General features: G+C 41.8%; 1 protein-coding gene across 3 annotated transcripts in view; it reads left to right on the top strand.

Moving 5' to 3' along the window:
* Positions 1 to 23,471, top strand: part of TTC3 (tetratricopeptide repeat domain 3) — a 131,340-nt gene that overhangs the window by 51,823 nt on the left and 56,046 nt on the right. For all 3 annotated transcript variants that reach the window (XM_073360955.2, XM_078854584.1, XM_078854583.1), the window contains 9 exons: positions 3,483 to 3,543; positions 6,665 to 6,731; positions 10,213 to 10,350; positions 16,371 to 16,451; positions 17,295 to 17,407; positions 17,674 to 17,800; positions 19,374 to 19,496; positions 19,685 to 19,786; positions 20,550 to 20,642. In XM_073360955.2, coding sequence (XP_073217056.2) covers positions 3,483 to 3,543; positions 6,665 to 6,731; positions 10,213 to 10,350; positions 16,371 to 16,451; positions 17,295 to 17,407; positions 17,674 to 17,800; positions 19,374 to 19,496; positions 19,685 to 19,786; positions 20,550 to 20,642 — 905 coding nt within the window. The remainder of the gene's footprint in view (positions 1 to 3,482; positions 3,544 to 6,664; positions 6,732 to 10,212; positions 10,351 to 16,370; positions 16,452 to 17,294; positions 17,408 to 17,673; positions 17,801 to 19,373; positions 19,497 to 19,684; positions 19,787 to 20,549; positions 20,643 to 23,471) is intronic.

The following is a 23,471-nucleotide window of genomic DNA, read 5'->3' as shown; positions in this document are numbered from 1 at the left end:
CTTTGTTCAGTGAAGGGCTGTGGCTTGTGGGAGATTTTATATAGGACCCTTGTGCTTCCATTTCTTTTTAATTTGTATTTCCTTTTCTTTTCCTTTCAGTTTTGTTTACATGTATTTTTTTGAGTGTGTTTGCCTTTCTGTAGTATATTTTTGTTCATTCCTAATGGCACTTCCGGTCAGAGTTAGTGTTACTTCTGGTAAAGCTTTAAAGTGTTTCAGGGGTAAGTGCTTTTCATTTACCTTTCAATATGTTCTCCTATGGGTATGTTAAGTAAACTTCAGCAGAGGTTTTTTTGTAGTTTTGTATTTTAAGAGCAAATTGAGATTCTAAGTAAGTATTAGTGCTCTCAGATAAGCAGTGCTTGATCAGGATGATCAGTGGAAGGGGAGACTTATATTACACAACGGAGCAAGTCTTTTTCCTTTTAATTGTTGTCTTTTATATTTTAAATATGAAATGCATAGAAGATAAAATAGAATCATACCAATTGGAATGTTTTTTTCCTTTTCTGGACTTAAGTTTGTGTTGCACTTAATGTTGTGGTGTTCTTTTCTATATATGCTTTTTAAACATTAGAAGAAGATGGGTTATTACACACTAATTAGGCAAATAGCAGGACAAAGGTACAAAAACTGTTTTTTAATGGGGTTTTGGTTATGCTTTTTAATGTTTGCTTGAGTGCAATATCAGTTCCTTAAAAGAAAACTCCAGTGTAATAATGAAAAGAGAATTTAATCTCTACGCTTAAATGCTAAAATGAGGATATACTTAAAACCCTTGGTTTCAGACAGGCTCTCATTTCCTAGTTTCCCACAGGCTACAAGTATGAGGAAACTCTATTGTGCATTATTATTTGTAAGTGTCACCTTCAGTAAATATTTGAACCTGCACCGTGCAGAGTTCCCATAGAAATCTTAACTTTAGGCTCCTATTTTTTAAAAGGTTTTGGTTTGTTTATTCTAAAGTTCATAATTATTTTATTAAGTCTAAATAACTTTTCATTGTTAACACTGGGGTAATTTTTGTTTTAAAGTGATAAAGATTTTATGCCACTAAGAAGTTTTTAGTAAACATATTCGTCCCTGATGCTGCAAATACTTATGCATATGTTTAAGTACATAAATAGTCCCATGGGACTATTCGTGTGAATTCAGTGGTGTACCTGTTTAAGTATTTGCGGAATCAGTCTTAATTTTCATGGTTTTTTTACCTATAGCATTTGTATTAAATTCATATAAAAGATGCCACTAATGTATAATATATTCATTATACATTTTCATCTAAAGTTGCAGTAGCACATATTTTCAAATTAGTTTTACAGCGCCTCAGCCTAATTTAAAGCAGTGATTTAAAAAAATCCTCCTGGAGTAGTTCAGTGAGTCAGAATAAAGTATATCCTTGCATTTGCTAAGCCTTTTATCGAGTTGTGATCGATGAGCATCCTTTTTATTTTTTTAAGGAGAAAACCCTGATTTTCATAACTTAGCATGTCATGAAGAACCCTGGCAAAATCAAGCACTCACCAAATCTATAACTGAACATTGCCAACTATTAATTGTCTATTTAGGAGTCCCAAAACATAATTTTGCTTACACAGATAATCAGATCTTCTGATCATGGACTGGTGAAAGGTTGAACAGCAAATTAATTGCCTGTCTCATAAAGCTTTCATTTAAAATCTACTAAAAATTCAAAACAAAAATAAAAATGTTAAAAATTGAATTTTGACTTCATAATAAACACACATTCAAACATCCAATCTTACATTTCATTTCCTTCCATCTTTAGGCAAGTAACTGAGCAAAAATACTTTTCCAACCAGTGGTTTCACTTCTTATTTCTAGCAGACCAGAAAAGAAATCAAAATACTTTAAAATGTTTTTCTTCATTTTGTTGCATTTTCATTATGTTGCGCTTTTACCTATAGAATTGTAATAAATTAATAAAAAAATGCCACTAATGTATAATATGTTCATTATACATTCTAAAATTATTATAAAAAAAACCAGGGAGTCCTTGTGGCACCCTAGAGACTAACAAATTTATTTGGTCATAAGCTTTTGTGGGCTAAAACCCACTTCATCAGCTGCATGGAGTGAAAAATACAGAAAGCAGTATATATATATTACAGCACATGAAAAGATGGGAGTGAAATTTGTTAGTCTCTAAGGTTCCACAAGGATTCCTCGTTGTTTTTGCTGGTACAGACTAACACGGCTACCACTCTGAAATCCTTAAAATTATAGTTTTAAATTATCACAGGAACCAACCAATTGAGTAATCATCACGATATTAAGATATGTGAAGTACTAGAATTAATTACTTGAGTTTGACTTCAATCACTTACCTGCACTGGAGACAGTGATAGGTATCCTCGATGGACATTTGTTTAATAAATTCTTCTCAGAGTTCTAATTGACCTAATATCTCACAGATGACTGGGTTTCTAAGACACGGGCTCAACAGTGATGTGTTCAACAGTAAATTTTCTGTGGCTATTGATCATATGAATCTTTCAAGCATTTGCACATTTTATAGCCTCAGAGCTTAATATTGGTCTGAGACAAAGATCTGCAGTCCTAAAGCTAATCTAGGCCAAAATTTTTAAGTCATTAGTAATTTTGGGAGCCCAATTTGAAACATCCCAAGGGAGCTTAATTTTTAAAAGGCTTCTATTTAACACTTGCAGAAACTCATGCCCACTTATGGTGTCTCAAGTTTGGCACCCAAAATCATTAATCACTTTTTAAAAAATTGGAATTTAATCTGTGGTGGAATAATTATAATTTTACAGGAAAAAAAGATCTCTTTTACAGTTGCCTGATATGATGTAATATAGAGAGGAAGAAACTTAGTCATGAATTCTCCTCATCCGTAGAACATTACAGTGTGGACTGGCATAGGTAGAGAAAATAACTTATTTAGATTGGATATACTGGAGTGTTTATTCTCTCCATTTCTTTTCTCTCTCAATGTAAAGTCAGTCGTTTGAACTGAATGAGTCTATTCAGAAAGGTATTCTTTAAGTATTGTGGCTAAATACAGCGAATTGAAATTATAATATGAAATATGTTCTAATAAGGCCCATATTGATATTTTACTCGTTCAAAAAATTAGACAATGTCAACAGGAATTTTCAAAATGAAATAATTTTTAGCTTGTTGCTGATATAACCTCTGTATAATATGTGATTGTTTAAAAAATAAGTTTCTTTAAACAATTGTAAGGGTTTTTCTTCTTAATTAAAAGGGTCTTCTAGCAAGGGAGAAATTGTACACAAAGTGGTGGTAAATTTCCAAAGTAAACAAACTGGATAAAGAAAGAAGTGATATTTTTATTAACTTCTTTCAGTTACATTAATCTGAGATATTTGTAACTGTTGGGAGTACAAAATTTTCAGACAAAATGTGATTTTCGGGTTGGTGTTCTTTTAAATGAATGTTGTCTTCAATTGGTTCAAAATGATATTTTTATGTAACAGGAGAGAATCACCAAAATAAAGGAAAACTAAAGAACAAAACCAGTGATTCTGAAAAGACGAGGTAAGAAGGAGATATTTTATCATTTTAGTAACTTTACATGGTGAAAATCTTTGGAAGAACATTAATGAAATTTTCACTGTTCCTATTTTTATATATTCTTGAAAGGACAAATTTTCACATGAGGAAAGCATTCAGATATATTGGATACAAACTCTCATTGACATGTTGGAGACTTCAACATTTTGTGCACTCCTAGCTAATAAAGAAGCTGTTCATATTTTTTTTTTTAAAGTGGTTGACCAGTAATGGTGGTTCTCATCTTTTTTTGATTCTGTGTAGAAGTCTGTAATATTGAATTTGATCACAGTTGTTTCAATAGCAACAGATAGTTGTCATAAGCACAAGTTTATGATTTCCTTGAAGGTCCAAGAAGAAGAAACTAAGCTGTAGAAGGAAGAGCCATGATTAAAAATTAGATCTTCAGTGACAAAAGGGACCCAGAAAAACAGGACCATATAAATATTATCACTGCTAAATTTGCTCAACTTTTCTCCTTCAACAGTTTTTCTGTAATAGTCTTATAATAAGTATCTAAAATCATGTCCCAACAATTCATTAACATTTGTAAGTAAGTGAATGCTCTAAATGAGTTGGCAACCCTACTTGTGAAGTAGCAAACTTTCTAATCGCACAAAACTAAACACTTTTGCCCTGCCCGTTCCCTGCCCCTTCCCCAAGGCTCTGCCATGAGGCCCCACCCCCCACTCACTCCATCCTTCCTCCCTCTGTTGCTCACTCTCCCCCACCCTCACTCACTCATTTTTACCGGGTTGGAGCAGGGGGTTGGGGTGAGGGCTCTGGCTGCGGGTGTGGGCTCCGGGCTGGGGCCAGAGATGAGGAGTTCAGGGTGTGGGAGGCGGCTCTGGGCTGGGGCAGGCGTTTGGGGTGTGGGGTAAGGGCTTTGGCTGGGTGTGCAGGCTCTGGGGTGGGGCTGGTAATGAGGGGTTCAGGTTGTGGGAGGGGGTTCTGGGCAGGGGATTGGGATGCGGGGGGGTGATGGCTCTGGTCTGGGAGTGTGGGCTCCAGGGTGAGGCCAGAAATGAGGGGTTCAGGATGCTGGCAGGGGCTCTGAGTTGGGACAAGGGATGGGGTGCGGGCTGCGGGAAGGAGTTTGGGTGCAGGAGGGAGCTCACAGCTGGGACTGGGGGTTAGGGTGTGGGAGGGGATGTGGGATGCAGGCTCCAGGAGGAGGCTGAGGGCAGGGGCAGGGGGTTGGGGTGCAGGAGGGAGTGAGGAGTGCGGGTTCTGGGTGGCGCTTACTTTGGGCAGCTCCCCATAAGCAGCGACATGTCTCTCAGCTCCAAGGCGTAGCCAGGTGGCTCTGCGCAGTGTGCACTGCCCCCGGCCTCAGGCACCGCCTCTGCAGCTTCCAATGGCCGGGAGCCACCCAGAGCCAGGTAGGGAGCCTGCCTTAGCCATGCTGTGCTACCGACCGGACTTTTAACGGCCCAGACAGCTCTACTGCCAGGATCCCTTTTTGACTGGGTGTTCCGGTCGAAAATGGGTTACCTGGCAACCCTATTCACAAGGCATAGAAGTTATTTTAAAAAACAGATTAGCAAAAAAGGAAAGTAATAGCAGAATCGCTAATTATAACACATTTGTATAGGTTCAAAGGTATTGAGATGCTAAAGTGTTAGAATTACCAGAGAAATGTCTATAAACAAATGTCTAAAAATAGTGTGCATATGAGAGAGAGAGAGAATACAAACAAATCCAAATCACTACTTGTATAACCATCTTGTACCACACAGCTGTTTACTCCTGCCAAAGGGGTTTCTTGATGATAGTAAATGCATTGCTGACATTAAGATATGCCTGTAGCTATTACAGTAGATCTTACTTTGAAAAATAATTATCATAAAAGTCATAAAATAATTATTAAAACTTCTAAGAATGGTACACGGGCTATAAAATTTTGTTAAGTTTGTATTAAGGCTGTCAGTTTGCTGTTTTTACCTCTCAGATAATTAGATGTGTGATCAAAGATAGGTATTCATAGAATCATAGAAGGTTAGGGTTGGAAGGGACCTCAGGAGATCATCTAGTCCAACCCCCCTGCTTGAAGCAGGACAAAGATCTTTTGATAGAGAACTGTGTCTAGACACAGCAGAATTTTTTTGGTTTGCTTTTCAGCTGTAACATTCTTTATCACAGTGGCTGACTACATAATCTATCATTCTCACAGCCTGAAACAAATTTGATATGGTGTTAGTGGAACACCAAAGTATGAAACCCTACTAGGCCATTTTGAAGTCACTTTTCAGAGCTGAACTACACTTTGATTAACTTTACAGATCCAGACAGCTGACTAAATTTCTTTAATTACTACATCTGTCATGGAGAGGCTGCACTATTTGAAGTTTTTATATTGTTCAGAGGCCATTCGCAATTTTATAAATAAATGCATAATTAGAAAATTCTTGTTAAGAATATGTGTTGATGCCATTACTTAATCACAAACTACTTTTATATCTTTGTGGCTGTTGCTGTGAAAAGTCTATGGAGCCTAGCCATAACAATGAATGTGTTTATTGTGCAGTCGAGTATACTGTGGATCTTATACTAATTAGTGAATTAAAATTTAGCCACACCAGCATAGCTTGGATCATATCATTTTTCAAGGTCCCCTCACACTTGCTCCAGTGTATATAACGGACACATTCCTTCTGAGAAATCTCCATTTCCTTAGCACACAATCTTTAGGACTCTTCCCATGTGATGGGTGCTTGCTGCCCTTGAACATGGGGCAGAGATGAAGGTATAATCAAATGCCTTTAGAAGCTGGGAGTATGGTTCTCAGCACAGGTAGAGAGATGCATGTTAGCTATGCTGGAGCTAGTGCACTAAAAATAGCAGAGTGGCTCAGGTGGCTAGCCCTATGCCCCGTCCTTGATGCTGCAGTCATAATGTCGTTTTTGTGTGTTAGCTTGAGCAGAGCTAGTGCATATCTGTCTACCTGCCATGGAAAGCACCGTCCCAGTTGCTGTGCAGGCATACCCCATATAGCTACATAAGCCAACGAATTTCTTCACCCTCTGAAGAATGGAGTCTATAAAGTGTATATGTACAAATTCCAATTTAAAAATTGCAGTGATGCTAATACTGTCTTTAATTGTAGAGATCATCTGAGTTTGAAGATTGATTCTAAAAACATCCAGGATAAACTCTGTAGTGCTATCCAACAGGTAAATGAAGGAAACAACTGAAAACACTAGGATCTTAATTTAAAAATACTTCTTTCATGTCTCTTGTTTGAATAAATCATGTTATCTTGGCAATAACATTACTTAAGTATTAAAAAATACAACAATGGTATTTAATTAACATGTTGAGGCAGCCCAGGATTTAACTACACATCTATCAGACAAGCATAAACTTCTGAACAGGGCTATGTATACTCTGGTACAACAGAACCAAATTAAACACCATCAGCCCTTAATTTCTGCTGCAGTGTTAATTTATTGGGTTGCTAGTCAAGTGCAGATTAGGACATTTTAATTGAAGTTTACAATTAAGTAAGCATCAGCTTTGGAAAAGTACCTCTTAGGTGAATATCTTTAAAAATATTACGTATTTTCTATGTCATAGAGGCTATCCAATGATCCTCCAAAAGTATCAAAATTCAAGAGACACAAAACTACTTTTAAGGAAGTTGGTATGGTTGACTTTGGGCCATGAATCCTAAGAAAGACATTTATGTCACCAATTTACAGAAAATTCAATACAATAGAAATACAATAGAAAACCACACAATAATAATAAAAATAACATAAATTGACAACCAGTCACTCAAAGATAAGGAAAATAAATACAAATTCAGATTTATGACAAATTTTACCATCAGCATTTTCTCCATTCTATCCTAAGAGTAGATGAATGTTCTTATTTTTTTTGCAAATAGGGCAATTGTAGTAACCATTTTGTTTTGGAATTCAGCTATGGTTTTTCAGCTTGACTTCTGAAATCTGAATTTTGATGGATGAAAGTTAATCTAAAATTCATCAAGATAAAACTTTTGAAATTTAAAATGTTCTCTAAGGCCCCAGTGTTTGACACTGGCTAGTCTCAGCACAGAATGAGAAGATGTTAACATGGATTTGACAAGGTCGTTACTTCAAAATCTCACTTCAGTGGTATCAACAGGACTAGGTAGATTTAGCTTTTGTTTTTGCTTCATTCAAATTTTTAATATTTGGGTGAAACATTAATATTTAAAAAATTACTTCAAACATTACAATCATAACTTTTCAATTTCTACTTCAAATAATCTGAAAATAAAACAATTTTACGTACTGAAAACTGTAATTTTAGGTATGACTTAGGAAATCATTACAGTCTGTGTAATAGTGAATTTCTTTAGTATTCAGCTTGTTATAATATGTTTTTAATGTATTCATTAGGATTTATGTAAACAGGAAAAAGGGGACCTCTAGCACCCTCGCCAAAGCTTAAAAATACACCAAAATAATACCTAAGCATAATTAAAATACAGCAGTATAATTCAGTATAACACACTCTCAGGAAATCAGGCAGCTTAGAATCTCAAGTCATCCTCCCCCATCCAATATTTCCCCACTTTTATCATTCCTTTCCCACCCCCAACCCTATCTTCCATTGCCTAGAGAGACAATGATGAGCTTTATTCATAATTTTTTACATTTAAATTATTTCATATCTTAAAAGAAAATGAGGAATGAAAGCTTATAAAACAGGTCTGCCTGACACAGGAACAATGAGGTATTATGGTGTGTGCGTATACATACATGTACTGCCCTGTTCGTGCATTCTAAAAATCCTTATGCAGTCGTCTTTAACAAGTAATTGATACCTATGCATAGTAGCTACTTTATGACATTAAATTCAGCTTTGTTTTTCCTTAATTACTTGTTCAAAATACTAAGGCTCCAATCCTGCAACTACTTGTGCTTGGAGGACTTCTGCAGAGCAGTCCGTCATATGGTTCACAGCATAGGATCAGAACCGAAGATATTAGACCACTTTATGAACTAATGACTTCTGTGTTTATCTCTTTTATACAGCAACTTTAGAGGAGTAACAAGCTCATACAATACCCAAGATATTGCAGCATTAAATATAAAAGAAAACCAAAAGTGAAAAGATATAGACCAGGGAGACAAAAAATATTTTCAAATTGCTTTATTGTTTTAGAGAAATGGGTGAGTGTAAGGTGAAAAAATATAGGAAGTCTGCTTTTAGGTGGTAAAAGTGCTGAGGGGCAGACTCTTAAATCGTGGTGATGAAATCATGGGACAGGACAGAGGAGTTGAGATTTAGAGTGACTAAGGCCTTGTCTATTCTACAGAGTTTTGTCAGCAAAAGCTGCCTTTTGCCGACAAAACACAGGAGCTGTACACATTACAAAGCTACTTTTAGCGGCGAAACTCTGCTGTTTTGCAGACAAAATAAAACCGCCTCAACGAGAAGCATAAAACTTTTTGCGGAAAAGTTAAAGCGACAAAGTGTCAGTGTAGACACTGCTGTTTGTTTTGTCGACATAACTGACTTCCACCAGTATCCCACAATGCCTGCCATGACCGCTCTGCTCAGTGTAGGCATGCGCCTCTTCTCTTTCAAAGCTTTGGGAAGTATCTGACAGCTCAGTGTGCTGCTCTGTTTGGGAAACAAAGAGCAAATTATTAGTGTGGAATGCTCCTGTTCTGCCCTGCACTGGGAACACAGGGGCAGGCAGGCTGCTGCTGCGGGGAGCAGGGGGGACGATGGATGATTGCTGTGCTGCTTTGACATTCCTCAGCATGGAGAGCTCACACAGCTGCTCAGGATGCTGCTCCTGGCAGCTCAGGAGGCTGTGGGAGAACTCGGAGGGAATCATAGAACCATAGGCTGGCGGAGTGGGCTGCTTCAGGGGAGACTGCTGTGCTGACTGCCAAGCAGAGTTGGGAGCTGATGTGAGGTGTGGGTCCCCTTCCCTCTCTCAGGATAGGTGGTCAGCCTGCTGTCTCGCCTGCCCCAGCCACACCACTCTCCTCTCTCTCCCTCCCACCACACACTTCATTTGAAAAAAGCAGCTGACAATCTACTAGGATGCCCCTGAAATGATGGGATTGAGAAACCTGCCGCATGTGATGCTGTACCTGCCCCATGAGGTATTGCAAACCCTTCCCAAAGCATCCTGCGGCCAGTTGCACAGTGGGATAGCGACCACCGTGCACTGTGTGGATGCACTCTGCCGACACAAGGAGCTAATTGGACATGCAATAGCGGTTTTTAATAAAGCACTTTAATTAAAGTGGCATAACTTTTTCCAACAAAACTTTGTAGTGTAGACAAAGCCTAGATCTGTGTGGTAGGTTGGAACAGTAGACCATTGACATAGAGGGATGACAATTTTTAAATGAATGGGAAGCCAGTGAAGTTGTGGGGGGGAGGGAGAGGGGAATGGGTCTGAAACAATATTTTTAAAGTTTACCAAATTTACTTCTGTGAAAACTGTGAATACCCACAAGCCAGGTAAAAGTGAATGTTGCCACTGAACTAAATTAAAAAAGGTGGAACTCTTGTAACCAAAATGCAGAAAATATTGAACTCTGATATTATTTAACCACTTGGATTACATTTTTAATAATTAGTAGCTTGTTTCATAACATAGTCAACAAAATTTGATTTAGTTAAGATTGATTTTTGTAGGTGGATTTAACTGTGTTGCCAGAAATGTTGAAGAAGCTTGTTCATGATGGCTATACAGCCTTGACGGACCAGCGTTGTCGCAGTGCTGAACAATTCTTTTCAAAGTTATTGAATACTTTGGATCCTTCAGAGTTAAAGGTAAGGAGTAGGGCGCCCTGGGCTACTTATTAGGGATGATTGAGCCTTGACCTGTAAGTTTTATATTTCACTACTTTCCCCCCGCAAAGCAGTCATTATTATTATTATTATTTATTAATAATTGTTTCCAGTTACATTCCATTATGTGCTAGGCATTGTACAAATGTAAAAAAAAGTAGTGTGTCTCAAATAGCTTATAATTTAAAAAAATAGAGAATAGGAAAAAAGATACAACATATAAAGTGGTTATGGTGACCATGGACAACATCTTGACATTAAAATGTATTGGGAATACAAATTTTTATCTGTGTGCATATACACAAAATTGCACATCCTAAACATTTTAAGATGTGATCCATAGCCGTATTTATTCTCTCACTTTAGATTATAAATTCTCTGTGGCAAATGCCATGATTTTTCTTTAATTATCTAATCTATCCCCAATAACGTTCTTACATATTTTCATTGTCATACATTTCATACAATTTTTAATGTAGTTTTCAGTATCTGCTCCTGGGAGAATTATGCGCCACTGCGCAATGCAGAATTTGCTCAGAATTAATGTTCTGCACAAGCAGCTCCTTGTGGAGGCGGCACTTAGACCGCAGCCTCCACCGGCATGGCAAGACCTGGCACCAAGTTCATCGGTGTGTAGCGCCCCGGCGACTATGGTGGAAGCGGCACTGTGGAAGGACTCTGTCAGAGACCTGCGCCACCGATGCTCCCCAGCGCTGAAAACGGCTGGATTGACCCAGCACGGCTCCCACTCCCCGACGCAGACACGGCACTGGAAGCAAGGGAGGAGCAGCTCTGCATCCCAGAGGTCCACCCCTGTGGAGTGCGCCCTTAAGAGGAGCACCCAGCACTGAAGCCTGCGGAGACAGTACCGTTGACTTCGGTCCTGCAAGGAGGACCGTCGAGTCCAGTGCCGTTGGACTCCCCAGCCCAGGTCATCTACCTCGGACACCTTTCAGGTCATGAGGGACCTCATTGCCACGACAGCGCCAAGGTCACCCACCTGTTGCACCAAGCCTCCGGTACCAAATCGCATGGCACTGTCTCGCGGCAAACTAGCGATGCTCCGTCCCTCAGCGCCGTTCACAATTCTGGCACCAGTCATACTTGCGGCACCGCTCCCGGTTTATGCCAGTGTTCCTGCTCGCGACGCTGATCCATGTGTCGATCCCCGTTGCATGGCAGGTCCCACTCCTGGCACCAGTCCCGGTGCCACTCAGCAACCCTGCGCAGCTCCAGGTCATGGCACTGCTCTCTAGCGTGGCACCGCTCACAGGATCAGCTCCGCTCGGCACCGCCCTGGCCATAGCGATCCTGGTCTTCGGACTCAGAGGCGGGATCTAGATACTCAGAGCAGGGTTGGCACCGGTTGGGCCATGGATGCTCTGAGATGGGGGCAGGGCCGTGGCCTGCGCAGTGGCAGGGACCAGTGCAGTGGCCATTTTGGACCCTGTGGGCATACCACCAAGCGCAAGGCGCCCAGTCTAAAGGCTCCCAATCAGCCACCTCTGAACTGTTGTTGCCAGAGGCTTCTGCCAGTTGCCCCACCCCTCAAGGTGCCGAGGAGGTGCAGTGCCTGCCTCCTCTCTCCCCCTGGACCCCACCCTCCCAACCCAACTCCAGTTCCTAAGCAGAACCCTGGTCCAGCCAGCGAGATAGGACAGGAAGTCCCTGATGAGCAGGAGGGACAGGAGGACCCTGTTTCCGAATTAGCCTCCTCATCCTCCTCCCCAGACAAGGCCGTTGCAGGCACTTCTGTCTCCGGACCGTCACCCCATAGACAACCGCACCCACCAGGACCTCCGTCGCAGGGTTGCACGCAACATGGGTCTGCAGGCCAAGGAGGTGGTGGAGTCGGGGGACCTGGTGGTCGACATCTTGGCCCCGGAAGGTCCTTTGAGGGTGGCTCTGCCCCTCATTAAGACCATACAGGCCAATGCCAAGACCATCTGGCAGACCCCGGCCTCCATCCCTCCCACTGCTAAGGGCGTTGAGATGAAATACTTCGTCCCGTCGAAGGAGTACGAATACCTCTTCACACACCCGGAGCCTTGTTCATTGGTGGTTGCAGCAGTGAACAAAGAGAGGCAGGGGCCAAGCACCTGGACTTGTCTGGGTGTAAGGTGTACTCGATTTGGGTGGGGGGGGGGGAGCTGCAACTCAGGATTGCCAATCAGCAGGCCATTCTGAGCTGGTGTAGCTTCAGCTCCTGGAACTTGATTCTCAAATTAGAGCTGGTTCCGTCAGAGACCAGGGAGGAGTTTGGAGCCGTAGTGGAGTAGGGCAAGGTGGTGGCACGGACCTCTTTACAGACCTCACTGGATACTGCAGACTCGGCAGTGCACACCTTGTCTTCTGGTATCGCTATGAGGCATAGTTTTTGGTTGCAAGCCTCGGGCCTTCCGCCTGAGGTTCAACAGACAATGCAGGACCTGCTTTTTGATGGGGCAGGCCTGTTCGTGGAGCAGACTGACTCTCGGCTACATGGCCTAAAAGACGGGCTACTATGAAATCTTTGGATATGCACGCCCAGGCAACCCAACGCGAACATTTCAAGCCCCAACAACAGCAGTGCTTCTACCCTCCTTGGCTGAGGCAGGACTTCTACAGGAGAAGGGGCAGGAATGGCTGAAGGAAGCCTTCCAGCCCCCCTTCTGGGCTGGTCCAGGGCCCGACTAATCCATCATCTGGTTCCATGCTGCCCTTTTGAAGGGGCGCCCAAGGACAGTGCACCAGCCTCAATTACGGATCCTTCCCCGTCTTTTTTTGAATCATCTGTCCCACTTCTACCATGCTTGGTCCCAAATAACTTTGGCCAGCTGGGTCCTCCCTATGGTGGAAGTGGGATATTCTCTCCAGTTCTGCTCCTGCCCTCCCTCCCACCCAACCCCCTTCCCTGTCTCATTTCAGGGACCCCTCTCCCAAGCAACTCCTTATCCAGGAGGTATAGGCACTCCTCACCATGGGAGCGGTGGAGGAGGTTCCTCAGGAGCTAAGGAGCAAGGGATTCTACTCCCAATACTTCCTAATCCCCAAGGCCAAGGTGGGGTCTCAAACCCATTCTAGATCTGTGCTGACTCAACAAATTAATGGTAAAGTTGAAGTTCTGTATGGTCTCCCTGTTTACCGTTATCCTCTCCCTGGATCCAGGAGACTGGTATGCTGCCCTCGACATGAAGGATGCGTACTTCCATATAGCGATTCGTCTCACGCACCGGCTCTTCATACGCTTCATGGTCAACCACAAGCATTACCAATTCACTGTCCTACCATTCGGCCTCTCAACAGCCCCCCAAGTGTTCACCAACTGCATGTTGGTGGTGACTGCTTTCCTCCGTCGACAGCAGGTACAAGTATACCCCTACCTGGATGACTGGCTGCTTAGGGGCCACACCAGGGAGCAGGTGCAGTCCCACATCCGTTTGGTCAGGTACACGTTTGAGCGACTGGGCGTCTTCCTCAACTTAGAGAAGTCGACCTTGGAACTGACCCAAAGAATAGAATTCTTTGGAGCAGTGTTAGACTTGGTTCAGGCGCAAGCTCTTCTGCCAGAGACCCAATTCTGAGCCATCACGGACATAATTCAAAGCCTCCAGCCGTTCCCACCCACAGCAGCAAGGGGGTGCCTGAGTCTCCTCGGCCACGTGGCTGCTTTCACTTATGTGACCTGGCACGCCAGGCTGCTGCTCAGACCTTTGCAGGCATTGCTCACGTTGGCCTACCACCCGAGGTGCAACAGCTTGAATTTGATGGTCACGGTGCCAGGGCAGGTCCTCACGTCCCTCTACTGGTGGCTCAACCCTCGAGCAGTGTGCGAAGGAGTCCCTTTCCACAACTCTCAACCTTCCTTGTCCCTGGTTACGGTTATGTAGGCTCTGGGATTGGTGCACATCTGGGAGACCTCCAGACACAGGACCTGTGGTCACAGGACGAGCTCTCCCTGCATATCAACATCAAGGAGCTGAGGGCAGTGCGCCTAGCCTGCCAGGCCTTTCAGGCCCGACTGCAAGGCCAGTGCGTAGTGCTTCTAATGGACAACACCACTGCCATGTTTTACATCAACAAGCAGGGTGGAGCCCGTTCCTCTCCCCTATGCCAGGAGGCCCTCCGGCTGTGGGAGTTCTGCATAGCCCACTCCATTCACCTGGAAGCATCCTTTCTACCAGGAGTTCAGAACATGCTGGCGGCCTTTCACTCAGTAGCGTCTGGTTGATCCGTCTTCGCCAACGCTATGGTTGGTCACTTCCTCAAAGGTCTGGACTGCCTACATTCCCAGATCAGGCATCCTGTCCCTGTTCGGAACCTTAACCTGGTCCTCTCCAGGCTCAGGGGGACCCCATTTGAACCACTGGCAACTTGCTCCCTCCTATATCTTTCATGGAAAGTGGCTTTCCTGGTTGCCATTACTTCTGCGAGGAGGGTTTCTGGGCTAAAGGCCCTCACCTTTGACCCACCTTACACGGTTTTCCACAAGGATAAGGTGCAACTCAGGCTGTACCCAGCCTTTCTCCCCAAGGTGGAGTCACACTTACACACCAGTCAGGACATTTTCCTGCCTGTCTTTTACCCTAAGCCTCATGCCAGTAACTGGGAGCAGAGGCTGCACTCGCTCGATGTTTGGCGAGCACTAGCTTTCTACATCGAGTGCACTAAGTCGTTCAGAAAATTGAACCAGTTGTTCGTAGTGGTGGGAGACCAGATGAAAGGACTCCTGGTCTCATCTCAAAGAATATCCTCCTGGATAAGGAGTTGCATCCACACATGCTATGAGCTGGCCAGAGTACTGTCCCCGGCTCTTACAACGCACTCCACGAGGGCCCAGGCCTCGTCAGCAGCATTCTTGTCCCAGGTCCCAATCCAAGAAATCTGCAGGGCAGCAACTTGGTCCTTAGTGCATACCTTCACCTCGCATTACGCCATTGTCCGGCACGCCGGAGATGAAGCGGTTTCGGCAGAGCGGTGCTACAGTCAGCGTTTCCTTAAGTCCAACCCCACCACCTAGGTAAGGCTGGGGAGTCACCTAATTGGATTTGATATGAGTAAGCACTCAAAGAAGAAAAACGGTTACTCACCTCTCATAACTGTTGTTCTTCGAGATGTGTTGCTCATGTCCATTCCAAACCCACCCACCTTCCCCTGTCAGAATAACCAGCAAGAAGGAACAGAGGAGGCGCTGGGTCAGCAGGGTCATATATTGAGCGCCATGAGGGAACCACTCCAAGGGGCTCCACAGCCGACCTGATGGGTGCTGCTGGGGGAAAAATTTTCCAACCTAATTGGAATGGATATGAGCAACACATTTCGAAGAACAACAGTTAAGAGAGGTGAGTAGCTGTGTTTTTGGCAAACAAAATGTGCAGAATTTTAAAATACTGTGTGCAGAATTTAATTTTTTGGTGCAGAATTCTCCTACGAGTAAGTATCATATAGTGTGTATGTATATATGTATGCACACACCTCACAAACATGAAATATCCCAGATCCTGTTGTATTAGCAGGGCTTCCTTCTGCAACAAGAGAAAGACTAGCTTAACTGTCCAGGCACATAGTATGGTTATCGACCTGAAATCATGTCTCCTAACTGTGGAGTTTCTAGTAACATCCATTCATTTAGGAAAACTTTAAGAAATTTAGTGTAGCCATCTAGCTAAAATAGTAAATATATTAACTTGTTCTTCCTGTGTTGAGTATTTTCTCTGTGAACATAGTATGGTAAGCTCAGGTATAATTTTACCAAAAGCAGTAGTTCCAGAACACATCACCATGCTATGTTTGAGGATGGTAAAAGAACAGGAGGACCCTTTTAAGCCATCATAAAAGGTCAAATCAGGATCCTGTCAACTGTAACACTGATCTGTTATTGCTTGAAGATTGTGATTGTATGAATTGTGATTTTTCCCTGTACCTTCTGTGGAGAACATTGTCTACTTCAAGGCAGTGTGTTCTGGTTACTAACTTAACCTTTTCACACATACTATTAATATGATTTCTTTGACTATTTGCAGCAGCTGAATCTTGCTGTTATTGACTATGTGGTAGTCATCTATGGACATGCCACTGCTCTCCTTGGAATAGGACAGCCTGAGGTAAGACTTTAAGCTATTACAGTTGATTCTTTTGAATCTTAAAATTCTAGTTCAGACATTAGGTGCTCCACTAGCACCTTTTATGAGCAGACAGAAATGACTGGGTGAACTCCAGGAAGGGAGGTTTCGGCTGTTAGAAAGTCATGTTGTTTACTGTCCAGATAAGCTTGTATTCGGACTTGTAGAAATTAAAGTACTAAGTAAGAAAATTACCTATAAGTTTTCAAATGGGACTCCAAGTCTACTAATCAAAGGGAAATCAGTCCTGCACGTCATTTTTTTCCTTTTCTTTTTTTTTTTATAGTATTTAGAGAGTGAGTAACTTGAGTAGACCCAGCTACCATAACAAGTCACTTTTTAGTAGCGTTTTAAATATTTTTGGTCCATGAATGCCCAACAGCAGGTAAGGATTAAGGTTCTGCCTCATTTAGTTGTCTCTCCCACCCCCAAATATTTTGGACTACTTTTAAAAATAGAGTTCTTGTAGCTTTCTAGTCTCTTGAGATTTTGAATTATTTAATGTATATTCAGGAGAAAAAACTAATGATAACATTGTACACTTGCCTCCCTAAAGTAATAAATAATGGATCATGCGAGAGGGAAGCTTAATTTCCAGAACATGCAATCATGATTCAGTCTAGATCAATGAACTGTTTTTTATGTATGTAAATCATAAAGAAAAAGAAAGTGCATAGTCACACCTTCAGTGTTCTTAAAGTTGACCAAAACATAGGCAGTGCTGCATTTTTTGTGTGCAGTTAAGAACCGTTATCCAAAAGCTGTTTGCCTTTTTGTTTTTTAACTATCTCATTCATTTGTGATTATCTTAAACTTATTTTGAAGGAATTAGCAAAGGCTGAAGACCAGTTTAACACGATAATTGAGCAGTATCACAAGGAGAGATTTAATTGCTTGGCACATTATGGAATTGGAAAAGTATACCTTAGACAAAACAGGTTTGTATAATGTAAAACTTAATTTTTATTAAGCTTGGTGCAGAGACAAATGAACTTAGATTTACTCTATAAATGAAGATATTTGTAACAAATATCCTTGTCTTTAATAGTTAACCCTTTCTCCACTACATTGCACTTCATACAGTCTTTAATTTATGATGGCTTTCAGTTTCACAAGCACGAAGCATTACATTCCATGTAAGACAGTTGCATGAAATAGCTGTAGAAGTTGTGACCTCACTGTCCTGTATGTGTTTAAATTTTAGATTTTCAGATGCTATACATCAGTTCATGAAATCACATACAATGATTAATCATAAAATTGTACCTGGAATATTAACTTGGCCCACAACATCTGTTGTCATTGAAGAGACACGGACTGAGAAATTACAGGTAAATAAAAATATCATCCCTGTTAATCAGAGAATTTCTTAATGAATGGGAAGTTGCTGATTTAATACAATTTCACTCAGTTAATGAATCTTGGCTTTCTACAATATCACCAAGACACAAGAAGGGAGAAGCAAGAGTCCTCAGAATCCTCACCCCGACTGTATTTCTTGGCAATTAAAATATCCTCTACCCAAGCCCCAATTTGTAAAGAGGTGGTATCTGTTCCCTTAGTACCAAGCCAGCACTGCTTGAATGGGCTGGGCTCCCTTCTGAATGTACTCAGTTCCTAAAACTTGGGATTGAAGTAGGGCCCTGAGCTTTAGTACCTTTTTTGGTAGCATATTGTGAAACTACACTGCCAGTGTTGTCCAAGCGTAAGTTGATCAGTTAGTTTCTTAGCACTTAGAAATTCAGTGCAGAAAAATTTCTGTAATACCTTGGACACTGTCAGTAAATAAATCATAAATAATAAAGTACTGAGAAACATGAAATTAAGTAATAGTTACTTTGTCAGTTTTTAAAGCCAACATTTGCTGGGGGTTTAACAACATGATTCCCAGTAATTTTAGTGGGAGTAGTGTGGTTACGTTTCTTGGTCAACCTTGAAAATCTCAACCATTAGCTTTAAGAGTGTCTTTCCCATTGAAATAGTAGAAACAAAACTATTTTTTCATTCACAAACACTATCCTTAAGTTGAGATAGAACTATTAACATGTAAAATGGTCTGGCCAAGCTGTATTACTCCTGGGGGAATTATTGTGCACAGAATTTTTAATTTTTTGGCACAGATTTTAAAATTCTGCATATTTTATTTGTCAAAATAACACAATATAATAATGCCAGTTTCAATTATTTTGGTAATTATTTAAAAAGACCTGTCAGCAAGTATGTCTGTAACAATACAGGTAACAAAAAATATTCAGGAAATGGGTTTTTTTGACAAATAGATTCCTTACAAAGATATTAATACAGAATTCTGAGGAATAATTTATTTAAACTACAATACAGAAACATATTTCCTGGACCTCTCAGACAAAGTGCAAAGTCTTGGGGGAGTAAAGGGTAACGGAGAAGCTGAGGGAGAGGGAAGTAATTGCTGGGAAGAAGCCTGGGTGTAATTGTAGTATGATCCCTTTCAAGGCTTCCTTTTGCCTCCCACTATTCTGCCGTTGGGGGGGGCAGGGGGATTCAGAGCAGGGCACATGGGGGACTTCTTTTGGGGGCGGAGGGACGTTAATTCTGCACTTGTGCAATGGTGCGGAATTACCCCAGGAGTACTGTATGCAGAGAGGCTATGCATTCCTCACTGACACCTGTACAAGTACGAAGAACTTTTGAAATATTTTGCGGCATGTAAGGGGGGGAAGTTTTTAAAAATAAAGTTTATACTTGAAAATAATTACTCTTTTGGCTCTGAAAATGTGGTGTGCGTTTCACCCTAAAAACCTCAAAATCTTAAAAATGTAAGTAGAGAGGTGTATGATCTCATTACTTTTTTTTATGGCTGAGAAATAATTTATTCTTTGGGACAATGTGATATCTCTATTTGTGATTTTATTTGATGTTTTATAGTTGATTTTGGAAAATTTAATTGAGGAGTGCAAGTTTCCTCCAGAGCCAGATGCAGTTTGTTCTTATCAGCAGTGCCATGGACATTCGAAAATTCAAATCTATTTTACTGACCCAGACTTCAAGGTAAACTTGGTTTTTTGTTTTTGTTTTTTTTAAGGGTTTTGGAGATTAAATTTTTTGCTGGAGTTATGTGCCTTACACATTATTAAAGTTTTATGTGAAGCATAAATTCTTAATTTTGTTGTTCTTGTTGTTGAATGATACATTTTTTTTCTTTGAAAGCATAAATTCCTATGGTCTTCAAATTTTAGGGTTTTATACAGATTACTTGCTGTCAGCAGTGTAAAGTGGAGTTTCACATCAGCTGTTGGAAAAAGCTGAAAACTACAATTTACAGTGATAAAAATGACAAGGTAAGACCCATGTGAAACTTCTATTTAAGTATTAGTTATTAACTGTTTTCCAGGGGTATAGCTGTGCTAGAGTCATTAAGATGAGTACAGTCCTGAAGCCTTAACATTTCACCTGTCCTCTGGGGAACATACAGTCTGTGTTGCAGGCATAGGGAAATCCTGTAGGTGTCAAGGTATCTATGGAGGACCGGGATATTTATGTAGAGGCTCAATGTGTATGGCCTGTTCTCTTACCTCTTACTTTATGGATGCTTGATTCCCTTAGAAACCTTGCTGTTGAGGCCTGTTTGGCCTTGCTGTTGGCCTTGCTGTTGATTAGCTGTTTGGCTAATACTCCAAAACCAAAAGGGTTTCAACGTGCATAAGGAGACTTGGCAGAAAATAATGGTGGCAATCAGTATAGTGGCAATCAGTATAATCTCCTGTTGGGAAATCCCAGCAGGTTTGGGATGGGAAAATGAGGCTGTTAAGATCAGAAAGTACCCTTTCTCAATCCATAGAGCACAAATTCTGTGGACAGCAAATGGGAAGATTTCACCATTGGTTTGGGAAGTAAAAAAGTATGTGCCATGAGCCACTGCTCCCATTTTTTCTCTCAGCTAAATGCAAGTAGAGGCACCTTTTAGTGATGGTCTTAATTAGCTTGGTCAGCTCAAGTTCAGTATACACAATAGCATTTCTGTACGAAAGCACAGAGATAGTGCATCTTTCCATTTTCTTGAAAATAGAATTTTTTTTCTACATACCTGATCTTCCCCCACAGGATTTTCTTCAAGACTCATGTTTCACTCCTGATTGTAGAGGCCTCATTTCAAAAATTGTTATCTTCAGTTCTTCTGGTCTTGTGAAATGTGTGGTAAGTAATTAAACATCAATGTGAAATGAGAATCAGTTTTTTAAAACAAATCCTCATCTTGCAATGAAGTTCCACTGAAGACTTGTACAGTGTTACTTACTGACAGTGTGCAGTTATATAATTTCACTAGAGGATCACAACACTTTACATACCTCAATTAACGTTTTTAACACTCCTTCCCCCCACTTGAGGGAGGTGGTTTTTGTGGTTGTGGTTTGGGTACCTATTTTACAAATGTGTAAAAAGAGGCACAGGGTAAAGTGATTTGCCCTTGGGAGATAGCAAGTCAATCTACTGTGTTGCCAATATTACAAAACCACAGGTAAACTGGAATGTTTTAAATATAAGCTTCTTACATTTATTATAAGACCTTGATATACAAATGTAATTTAGTGGGAGCTTCATTGAATTTTCATAGTACAATAAGTATGAGGTGGTCTGGCTCTACTAGTTTTAACAGATCCATGCTGTCTCAGATTCCTTGCACCTAAGTATCCTAGTTTGTTTTGTACTGGTGACATACTGAAATGACTGATCATTGAGGAGCAGGATTTCTGCCTGTTGGGGAAGAGGTACATCCAGTTATTTGAGCATGGTCCTCTTGAGCCCCTGTTTGGAGATTTTCCATTAGCAGTGTCTCTTCGGCCCATGCGTGCACTTGATACAACCTCGTGCCACACACCGACAGTTTTTAGAGCTGCGCTGGTGAAATGCCTGAGTTCTTCTCTACCACCTCAGCCTGAGACTGAGTTTTAGCATGTCCGCCTCAGCATGTTCTACATGAACGACATGGCTTCAACTACATGGCATTCTGTTGTTCATAGTTAGTTTTAGTGTTTCTAGTTAGCATTAGCTGTTAGTATAAGATTAGTTAGATTGTAGTGAGAGGTTTTGGTTTTTTCTCTCCCTTCTTTCCCCCTTCTTTTTTCTGTAGCGCTTATTTGACCTGGCTGGACATGCTTGGCTTGCCAGGTTTCAAATGCTCTCTCTTGTCGGGAGGCTATTCTTGTCAGCAATGACCATTCTAGGTGTATCTGTTGCTCGGGAGAGTCCCATATCTCCCAAAAGTGTAACTCTTGTCTGGCTTTCAAATCTACAGCACAAGAGAACTGGGAGCCCAAACTGAGGCTTCTGATCATGGAGCAGTGCCATTGAGCCACTTCTGAGTCAGGTCAGGAGACACACATACACAGACACGCACCCATATACATTTGTCTTTGAACAGATCCAGCATTCTTCAACCTCAGCCCTTGCTAAGAAGGAGAAGACTTCGGAGCTTTCCCTGAATCCTCCAAAGAAGAGGACTTCAGTCTCCCATCACAAGAAGCCAGCTTCCAAAAGGCCACAATCTCCCACTAAGTCTACAGTGTTGGAGTCTTTGACCTCTCTGCTTGGTACAATGGAGGCGAAGGACTCTCTCTGGTACCAGCGGGACAGGTAGATTCTGGAGTGCTTCAGAGAAACATGGCTCCAGCAGGCCCATGGTGGTACCTATGAAGGACAGGGAGGCCCAGGACATAGACTACCCTAAAATGGCATCATCTACATCAGACTTACCCGTAATGATTGTGGCAATGAATGCATCACTGGTAGAGTGGGAAGCACACTTCAGTACTCTCACAACTCAGGGCAGATGGTCACCTCTGGAAACCAGCCTCTATATCAACCTGTTGGAACTCAGGGCAGTCAGAAACACCTGTCTTCAGTTCCTACTCCTCAGCAGGAGCAAATCAGTCAGAATCTTGATAGACGTTGCGGTTTACATGTTCTATATCAACAAACAGGAAGGAGCAAGATTCCCCTCCCTGTGCGATGAAACTGTGAAGTTTATGGAACTGGTGTATAGCCCATCAGATTAATCTCTCAGCTGTTTACCTTCCTGGAGTCCAGAATGTCGCAGCCGATATGCTCAGCATGCACCTGTCGTAGCTGTACAAATGGGTGTTGGATTCTCATATGTTTCACAGGATATTCCAAACATGGGGACTTCCAGAGGTGGACCTGTTCGCTACATTAAGCAATAAGAATTGTCCTCTATCCTGCTCAAGAGGAGGTCTAGGTCAGCACTCTTTGGGAGATGCTTTTCTCCTTCCCTGAAGGAAGGGCATTTTCTACACATTCCCTCCAAACACCGCTTATACTAAGAATGAGGAAAAGATAAGCCAGGAGAAGGCCAGGGTTATCCTTATAGTACTGACCTAGCTACAACAGTATCTTGGTATCCTTACCTGCTTCACTTGTGTGTTAAACCAGCTTTCAAGCTTCGGACCATCCCTCATCTCCTCTCCCAGGACACAGGTCATGTGCTTCACCCTGACATAGGGGTTTCTCTGCCTCTTAGCATGGCTCCTAGATGGTTCATGGCATTAGAATCCATCTGCTCGATAGGTATACAGCAGTATTACTAAACAATAGAAGGGAGTCAACTCACATTGCTTAACTTTCGGAAATGAAAAAGGTTCAACCACTGGTGTCACCATCACTTTCTTGTGCCTGAATCCTTTTAATATCTGCCATCTTGGATTACCTGCTACACTTGAAGAAATCTGAGTGATCAGTTAAGGTTATCAGCATTGCCTCCCCCACTAGAAGTGTTTTCCATATTTGCTCACCCTATATGGTTAAGATTGGTTAAGAGTTTAGGGAACCTGTACTCCAAGATTAAGGATCCTACTCCTACTTGGGATCTCATCCTGGTACTTAAATACCTTAATGGACCTCTGTTTGAACCTATGGCAACCTGCTCCTTGCATCTTATCTATGAAGCTGGCCTTGCTCGTAGATATCCTGTCAGTTCAAGGGGATGGGGAGATTGGGGCCTTGATAACA

Source organism: Lepidochelys kempii, chromosome 1 (genome assembly GCF_965140285.1).
Source record: "Lepidochelys kempii isolate rLepKem1 chromosome 1, rLepKem1.hap1, whole genome shotgun sequence".
NCBI lineage: Eukaryota > Metazoa > Chordata > Testudines > Cheloniidae > Lepidochelys > Lepidochelys kempii.
The sequence above is the reverse complement of the archived record's forward strand: the minus strand, read 5'-3'. Positions and strand labels throughout refer to the sequence as shown.